The 9,199-nt window shown below is 44.9% G+C and overlaps 1 protein-coding gene across 2 annotated transcripts in view; it reads left to right on the top strand.

Annotated features, from left to right (window-relative positions):
- Positions 1–690: 690 nt before the first annotated feature.
- Positions 691–9,199, top strand: part of CCDC93 (coiled-coil domain containing 93) — a 94,242-nt gene continuing 85,733 nt past the window's right edge. For both annotated transcript variants that reach the window (XM_045558609.1, XM_045558608.1), the window contains exons 1-3: positions 691–893; positions 6,407–6,520; positions 7,932–8,026. In XM_045558609.1, coding sequence (XP_045414565.1) covers positions 852–893; positions 6,407–6,520; positions 7,932–8,026 — 251 coding nt within the window. In that variant the 5' untranslated portion in view covers positions 691–851. The remainder of the gene's footprint in view (positions 894–6,406; positions 6,521–7,931; positions 8,027–9,199) is intronic.

Genomic DNA, 9,199 nt, shown 5'->3' with positions numbered 1-9,199 from the left:
CTCTTTCTTCATTGCTTAAAACTAAGAGAGCTGGAAAGCAATATGAAGTAAGTGACGGGGACCCCTTTTTATGGCTGCCGTCCTCTGGGACAGACAAGGGGTACATCATGTAAGTGTTGTGGCAGCTCAAATGACATGAGCACAGGAGTCCGCATTCTCAGAGATGTCCTTCCTCCAGAAAGATCCAGAAACCGTGGATGGGGTGGGGTGGGGCGGGGGACATTATCCCAAGCGAGGTTTCCTAGGAACACGATGCCACTGGCTAGGACGCTGAGGAGGGCAGAGGGCGTGGAGACTCCCTTCTCTGGGGCTCCGTTCCCGGCCCACATACGGGGCAGTTTGCCCAAGTGTGCATCAACACAGGCTAGAACCGGGCCTGGATTCGGAATCCCGAAGTTCATCTGTGCTCAGACTCCGACCCCGGAGCGAGGGGGCCTCCGAAGTCCACCTCACGCACAGGACCAGGCCCACTTGGAGAATCCGATGCCCGTGAGAGGCAGGGAAAGGAGGAGGAATGCAAAATGTCCCCAAGATGCAGGAATGAGCCCTTCCATGAAGCGCGTTGGAGAACAATTCGGAGCCCTAGCCCGAAGCCTACAGACTCAGCCCTCCCCGCCGCGGCCCGCCCAGCCTCTTCCCGGCCAGCCCTCGCGCAGGCGCAGTCGCGCCGCGCTTCCGCCCCAGCGCGCATGCGCCTCCAGGCCGCGGCGCTCCCGGCCTGCGGCTGTGGCGGCGGCGGCAGAGGAAGTTTCCGCTTTGCACTCCACCCCGGTAGCAGCTTGGCCGCGGGGACAGCTTCCTCCGGGCGCTTCGCGGGCTTTGCTGCCGCCGCACGTCAGCCCAGTCGGATCATGGGGTTTCCCAAGGGGCCGGAGGGCCAGAGTCTCCCGGAGGTAGGAACCCTGCTTGCCTGACACGTCGGGGTTGCTGAGGAGAGGGCCGAGCCCGCAGGGCGGCGGGCGGAGCGGGGCCCTAGGTGTGTCCGGGCGCCCCGCCCCCTCCTCAGGTGTGGCCACCGCGGGGAAGCCCTGACCCTGACGGCGGAGGTGGCGAGAGCAGGTGCCCCTGCGTGGGCGAGGGGCAGCGGGAGGGTAGGGACAAACTTCAGCCGCTCCCGGGTCTGCTGGGGCAGAGGTGGCCTTCTCAGTCCGACACCTCCCCTTGACGCAGCCCCCCAAGCTGCGGCGTCCCGGGTTCCCACCTCTCCCGCTCTCCCGGGCAGCCTCCCTTGCCCCCCGGCGCCCAGGGGCCAGCCCCGAGGGCCAGAGGCTGCTGCGCGCAGGAGTCACGGGACGCGCGCGCCGGGACGGTCCGGGCTGGGGTTGTGCAAAGGGCGGTGACCTTGGGTCTCCGGCTGCCGCCACGCGGGGTCCGCGGGAGCCGGGTGGCCAGCCTCCCCCGTCCTGGGGTCGGGAGGGAATGCCGTTCTCCCTGCGTTCACCGCGTCCTGGGCGACGGGAGGAAGTTTGGGAGCCGTGTCCGGCTGGGTCAGTCCTCCGCGGCGTTCGGGGTGAGGGCGCGCTGTCCAGGGGTGCTGTGTGGCCAGGGACCGAGCTCTGGGCGGAAACGCTGCTGCTTCTCCATAACGTAGCGGGTGACTTTCCAGACGTGTTATTAAGTACTTGGTGCTAGGGACAGGGCAATCAGTGGTTTCCGGATTTCCACGTTTACTGGGAATAAAGGGGAAGTGCATTCATTTTCTTTTGGCTGCAGATATCACTTAGCTAGGTGGTTTGCATCTGTCTTCCCTTCCGGTTGATTTGCTCAAAAGCTAGTCGAGTTTACTAGATTCTGGAGAGAAATGGAATCCATGCTGCACCTTGATCCCCCTCCTAAGATTCTGACACAGATATTTTGGCAAAGGGACTGTTTCCTTGACACGGTAACTGATACCTTCACACTTGCCTGCCTATGACCAGTCTTGTTTCTTCGTGCCATTCTCAATTCCTCAATTCTTTCATCCCACAAGTACCCAGTAATTGAGGGATCACTGTGTTCTGTGTCCAGAATTGGGGATATAGTGATTGAAGGATACTTATCTGTCAGTGAGTGCTCCCAAAATGCAAGTCCATTTTGTTGTTTTAAGAAAACCTAATAATTATAATGTTGTCAGAACCCCCGTATTAGGTAAAATCTTACATATGTGTTGATTTGATGGCACCCAGGATTGTGAAGAATAGGATCTGTACTGTGATATTTGAAGTTTTCTTTATTACTGCTTTGTTCTAAGCTCTCATCAAGTTTTTGCCTGGCCTTTTGCTGTAGACTCCTGTGTGGTCTCCCAAGTTCTGCCTTGAATCCCTCCAACTCAGTGTCCCACAGTTCTATCTATCAGTGGGGGTCTTTCTACCTTTTTTTTTTTTTTTTTTTTTTGAGACAGAGTCTCACCTCTGTTGCCCTGGCTACTCTGATGCCCTAGAGTGCCGTGGCATCAGCCTAGCTCACAGCAACCTCAAACTCCTGGGCTCAAGCAATCCTCCTGCCTCAGCTTCCCAAGTAGCTAGGACTACAGGCATGCACCACCATGCCCGGCTCAGTGGGGGTCTTTCTAAAATAAAAAGCAACTTGCTCCTGTGTGTCTTTTGTTTAACTTTTCAGTGACTGCTAGGAATCCGGGTCTAATTTGTCATTGTAATCCAGGTGCCTAAGACCTTTCCTAGCAATTAGGAGGTCAGGGTGAATGTAATAAAATTATTATCATTTATTTCAAAGACCAGTAAATATAAATATGGATAGTCTATGTTACCTAGCTATCACTAGACCAGTTAATTCATTAAATTCATTTTTTTTAACCCTTTACTGTATGTATGTGAAGGATAGAAAGATAGCTAGACTTGGCCCTGCCTTCCAGCTTACATGAATTACAGTGCAGGGCAAATGAAAATTTATTGGGCTTGATTTAAGAGCTCACAATCATTCATCTTTATCAGAATTTTAGTTTTAACGATTGGATGTATTAACCAGCCTGGTGGCTTTTTATGGCTTCAAGTGTGGATATCCTTTCATTCCCTGTGTATTAGTCAATTCTCTTTTCCATTTTGTTTCAGTGCTAATCTGCAAAGTGAGTTTGAAGTTAAATGTTCCCATTTAGTATCTTGTGCCAAAAAGTTACTTCAGGGCCGGGCGCGGTGGCTCATGCCTGTAATCCTAGCACTCTGGGAGGCCGAGGTGGGTGGATCACTCGAAGTCAGGAGTTTGAGACCAGCCTGAGCAAGAGCGAGACCCCGTCTCTACTAAAAATAGAAAGAAATTATCTGGACAACTAAAATATATATATAGGAAAAATTAGCAGGGCATGGTGGCGGATGCCTGTAGTCCCAGCTACTCGGGAGGCTGAGGCAGTAGGATCCTTTAAGCCCAGAAGTTTGAGGTTGCTGTGAGCTAGGCTGATGCCATGGCACTCACTCTAGCCCGGGCAATAGAGCGAGATTCTGTCTCAAAAAAAAAAAAAAAAAGTTACTTCACAGATTCTATTGCAAAAGTACACTTCTCCACACTTCTCCATTCTGGGGGCAAGTGAATGGGAAGCATGGGTCATGCATGCATCTGCAGTGGGGTGGCCACTGGGTGCCTGTTAGATAAGTGTTGAGGCAGAGATGATCCTCCTGTGGTGTATTGTTCTCTTCTTGGAAGTGTTTTCATGATAAATGATATTTTCATGACAAATGATTGAACAAATGAAGTGTTCCTGTTTTATACCCCAGGAGTTTCAGGAAAGTACTTATATGATCTCATTTTCTTTTTATGTTCTTTCTTCTTAAACCATAACTACTCTTTATCTTTTTTTTTCTTTGAGTCTTTTCACTTATAGATATTTCTCAGCCATTCTGGATCATTTGCAGAAGGGAGAGAAAGTGTGAATAATTAATATTACTTTTTAATTTTTAGATATCCACTAGTAACTGGTGAATGCTAATCTTCAGAATCCTTGATAGGCTGGACCAGGGTCATTGAGGGGTTGTAAAATGAGCAGTGGCTCAAGGCTGTCACCTCACGCATGCCACTCTTGCTCCATTGCAGGGGATTATCAGTCACTTTAATAATTATATGTTCGGCTATATGTATATTCCTTTTTCTGGCAGTGTATACTTTAAAATAAACTTCTTTCCATTATCAGCGTCATGACTATGAAAACATTTTGTTAATACACGACTGGTTTAGGTCATATACTTTATTTAAGGATTAGTAGGTCATTCTGTATTAATAAGTGTGTCCATTGAGCTTAATGTGGTTTTGTTGCAGAGGAGTAAACACAAGTGTATAATATATAGGTCCTTCTGAACTAGCCAGTAGTCCAGTTAGAAAGATAGGCATGTGCATAACACCAGACACGTCACTCATAAGAGGCTAGTACTTAATTGTATGAATGCCATAAACTATAAATAAAATAGAAATGCAGAGGAATGACCATTTCAGGCTAAATTTGTAAGGGATGCCATTGAATAGGAGCTAGAATTCTAAGGTGATTTCTTAATAGGTAGAGAATATCAAGAAAAGGTGAGTGGTGTGAAGAGTGAAGAAATGGGAATAAGCAGTGCTTGTCTAGGTTGCCCACAGCCATGCCTTAGTTGTTTTGGGGGAAGAAAAAAGGATGGGGAAGCTGGAAAGATAGTTTTCTGCCAAAGATCTGAATGCTAAACCAAGAAATTTGGAGTTTATCATATAGACAGTGTATGATGCATTGATGATGAGGGCTGGGAGATAAGCTAAAGAGGGATAACATGAAAGCCGTGATTTAGGAAGGAGTGAACAAGACAAATTATCAGGGAAGAAAGATTGAGAGGCATTTGCAGTAGTCCTAGAATGAAGTATGAATAAAAGGGAAAGGAGGATAAATCTGAGATACCTAGTAAAGGAAAACTTAACAGGCATTTTTGGTTGAGGGAGTAGTCAGAGATGAATAAGAGAATTTACCAAGTATCTTTTTTTTTTTTTTGAGACAGAGTCTCACTCTGTTGCCTGGGCTAGAGTGCCATGGCTTCAGCCTAGCTCACAGCAACCTCAAACTCCTGGGCTCAAGCCATTGTCCTGCCTCAGCCTCCCAAGTAGCTGGAACTACAGGCTAGCGCCACTGAGCCAGGCTAATTTTGTCTATTTTTAGTAGAGACGGTGTCTCACTCTTGGTCAGGCTGGTCTCAGACTCCTGAGCTCAAGCGATCCTCCCACCTCAGCCTCTCAGAGTGCTAGGATTTATAGGCATGAGCCACCACGCCCAGCCTGAATCAAGTATCTTGGGTGGTGTTTTATATAGAGAGGCATGTATGTATGTATGTCTTTATTTATTTATTTAGGGACAGGAGGATCTCACTCTGTAATCCAGGATGGAGTGTAGTGGCACAATCATAGCTCACTGTAACCTTGAATTCCTAGGTTCAAGTGATCCACCTGCCTCAGCCTCCAAATCATCCAGGACTACAGGCACATGGCACCACACCCAGCTAATTTTTAAATAAAAATAGAAGTGGGGTCTCGCTGTGTAGCCCGGGCTGGTCTCAAATTCCTGGCCTCAAGTGATCCTCCTGTCACAGACTCCCAAAATGCTGGGATTACAGGTGTGAGCCACTGCACCTGGCTAGAGGTGGTTTTTGATTTTCTGCAGTAATGGGAGAGAGGAAAGATAGTTCGTGAAAGTAAATGAATACAAAAACACTAGACTATTTAGATGGACTTAAATAGTAGATAAACAACTAGGGTCAAAGGAGGATATAAATTAAAAATTTTAAATCAAATACCAATTTAAATATATTAGATGAATTTATTATTTTTAAGGCAATCCTATTATGTGGCAGTCATCACCCTTTACTGTGTCTGGGTTGAAAGCCTTCCTTATATTTGCTTTAGAGATCAGAAAGGCAAGTGCAGAGATGGATACATATTTGAATTCCCTTCTTACCCCTCTTGTCAGTAACTTCTGGGACCTGGATGAGTATAAAGCTTTTTTTTAAAGAAAACACCAAAAACAACCTTGTTCTTGTCTACAAGGAGCTTATAATCTAGTTAAGAAGCCTGTCAGTGCAATGGGGCAAGATCTAAAAGAAAAAAAAAAGAGAAAGAAACCTGTCAAGTAAACCATGTGTTAGAGAAAAAGAAGGTATTGTGCTCTAATCTTCCTTTTCCCTGAATTCCTGCGGCACAACTAAGTAGTCTATGGTACTTGTCTTCTCCCCCGAGCTATGACACTTAACAGTCTGTTGAGGACTGGGGACCTGTGCTTTGTGACTCTAGCAGCACCGTCCATATGCTTTTTTTTGTATGAGTCTTGCTGAATTTTCACAGAGAATCTGGTGCAGTGATACAGCCCATGTTACCTGCTCCTTGGCAATGAGATCATGGCATCAGAGGATATACCTGGTGTTCCTTTATTCAAGATAGCTTTTACCAGCCAAACTTTTACCTTTTTTTTTAGGTGGAAACAAGAGAAGATGAAGAACAAAATGTCAAGTTGACTGAAATTCTAGAACTCTTGGTTGCAGCTGGGTATTTCAGGGCAAGAATTAAAGGCTTGTCACCTTTTGACAAGGTAAGAGGAAACGTTTCTAACCATTAGACTAATTTTTTTTTTTTCAGAATGACATGGTTAATCATGGCAAAGAAAGGAGGAAGAGATTACATGTTTATGTTTCCATTTCTTTCTAATTCAGATTCATTATGGAAATGTTCAAATTTTCTTTTCAAGGAAAGTAATGATATATCAGTAAATATGTCTTGAATTTTTTATCTGTGCACAAAGCTTTAGGAAGTAGAAAGAAGCAAAATAGATAGTTCCTCCCTTCAAGGAATTTACAGTTTAGATGGAGATTGTAAAGCTTATACCAGATAAAATAATCTCAGTGAATAATGGGCCATCCCAAGTCAGTGTGCTCACAGACAGTTGCCAGATGTGGTAAGTGCTCTGATTTAGGAGGAAGGAGAAATCACTATGGGATAAGTCTTTTAATTCAGCAGAACTTTAAACAATTATTATGCCCGAGGCATGTAATAGGGGTTGAGGGTACAGAGGTAAAACAAAGGCACTGTGCTCAAAGAGCCCACCTTCTGTAGAGTAGGGACAACAGACAAGTAAACCAACATGCATAGAATAAGTAGCCTGATGCAGCAAGTGCTACATTGTACTGTGCATAGAAAGGAAGTGTCCAAATCAGACGGGGTAGGCCACAAAAGCTTTCTGCTGGAAGACAGTGCTAGTGCTGCAGGGGTCACAGTCCTGGCTGGGCATAACAGAATCACCCTGGGTTGTTTTTCTAATACTGATGTCTTAGGCCTCACTCATTGAAATTCTGGTTAGTTAGATCTAGGCTGGGGCCCTAGAATCTGTACTATATTGGGCATCTCACAAGAAACTAAAACATAGCCAAGGATGAGATTCACTGTTGTTTTTTCCAATACCAAGCTGTGTCTGAAAAGGATTTTGTTTCAAAGTGGGTTTTTAGCTTTAGTCTCATTTGCGTCTCAGATAAATCCTATGGGAAAAGTAGAGCAGGGATTCTCAATTAGGTAGATGAGAAAAATAAGATATATGGAAACAATGTCAGCCTTACTGCCTACACTGCTGATCTGTACAACACATAATGTCTGTCTCCTTCACTGTAAAGAAGATCTATGTGTACTATGTTCATTTGATGATAAAAGTCAGCTTCTCAGTCATACTAGCCACATTTCAAGTGCTCGGCATTCATGTGCGGCCAGTAGCTACCATATTGGCCAGTGCAGATGCAGAATGTTTCCTGCACTGTAGAAAGTTTTCAACTGCTATTTTAGATGAATCGTAGTTGATGGGGTAAGGAAGACTCTATTTCTCTCTCTCTCTCAAGATACATAATTTTGTATGTTTACTGAGTCTGTAAGAGCTATTTATAATTTACCTACCTTCCACTTCTTCCCCTCTCTCCAAACTAGAAAGAGGAAACAAGTATGTTTTTTGTGTCTTGCAGGTAGTGGGAGGAATGACTTGGTGCATCACCACTTGCAACTTTGACGTAGACGTTGATTTGCTTTTTCAGGAAAACTCTACAATAGGTCAAAAAATGTAAGTTATTAGGGTTTTCCATGGAAGAACCTAAAGGTGGGGAGAAGAGAACTACCTTTTGAATGTCTGCTATGTGCCAGAATCTGTGCTGGATGCTTTATATATTTTAATTTTTATTACTACAGGTATTATCCCTGTTTTATAGATGAAACTGAGACTGAAAGAAGCCAAGGTCACACAGCTAGCATACGAGTCATTTAATGTTCCGGTTATTTCTGATACCAAAGTTTTTGGTGACTGCTTCATTCATCTCTTTCCAAAGGCAGCTAATTTGGGTGGAAGTTGATTAGGAGGAGGAAAGGAGAATCTTTCCTTGCCCTTTGCCTCTGTGTAAGGTGCAGCCTCACTTTGTCTGCCATTGAGAAAAGGCAGTATGGGCTCTTTGCTAGAGATTTTACCTGAGGGTGCCCTGCCCAGTCTTTCATAGCTCACCAGGGACTTGGCCATTTCATTAGACCGTTTGAGATACGTGGTTCTGCTCCCAACCCGGCCAGTGGGCCACTGTGTGACCTTGGGCAAGCCACTCCTTTGGGCCTCAGTTCCCTTATCTGTATGAAGAGAGATTTCTTGAACTCAGATATGTGTAATTCTGTGACTTACTCTATTTATTCATTTTCCTGAAGTATTACACTTCCCCAAGAAAAAAACACTTCCAAAAGGATTAAAGAGATTAAAGATGGCATATAAATATGCATGTGAAATAGTAATGGTAGAAAAGTGAAGCAAAGGAAAAAGAAAAAGTGGGGACAGAAGGCAGGGTTGGGGCAAAGGCTACCAAATGAGTGATGGGCCACAGATGCTTTGTTTTCCTTGGGTAGGTCAAAGATTTCCCCCCAAGCTTGCTGGCAGCCAAGTGGAGGTGATGTCTATGAGTTACTGAGAATCAGGCACATTTAAATTTTTTTTATTTTTCTCTTTATTTCAGAATATTACGGGGGTATAATTTCTTTGGTTACATAAATTCAGGCACAGTTTAATTTGCTTCGTATTTATATAGCTTTTTTTCCTTTGAGTTTCTAATTGCCTTTTTTTTGTTGTTGACAAAAGAAGCATATGCCTTTACCTGTAGCTCAGATCAGCTAGATTTTTTTTTAATAGGTTTAGTGGGTACAAATTGAATTCCATTACATATGTATATTGTATAGTGGTGGAGTTTGGGCTTTTGATATACCC

This window comes from Lemur catta, chromosome 8 (assembly GCF_020740605.2).
Source record: "Lemur catta isolate mLemCat1 chromosome 8, mLemCat1.pri, whole genome shotgun sequence".
Classification (NCBI taxonomy): Eukaryota; Metazoa; Chordata; class Mammalia; order Primates; family Lemuridae; genus Lemur; species Lemur catta.
Note: the sequence above shows the minus strand (reverse complement) of the source record. Positions and strands in the feature narration are given on the sequence as shown.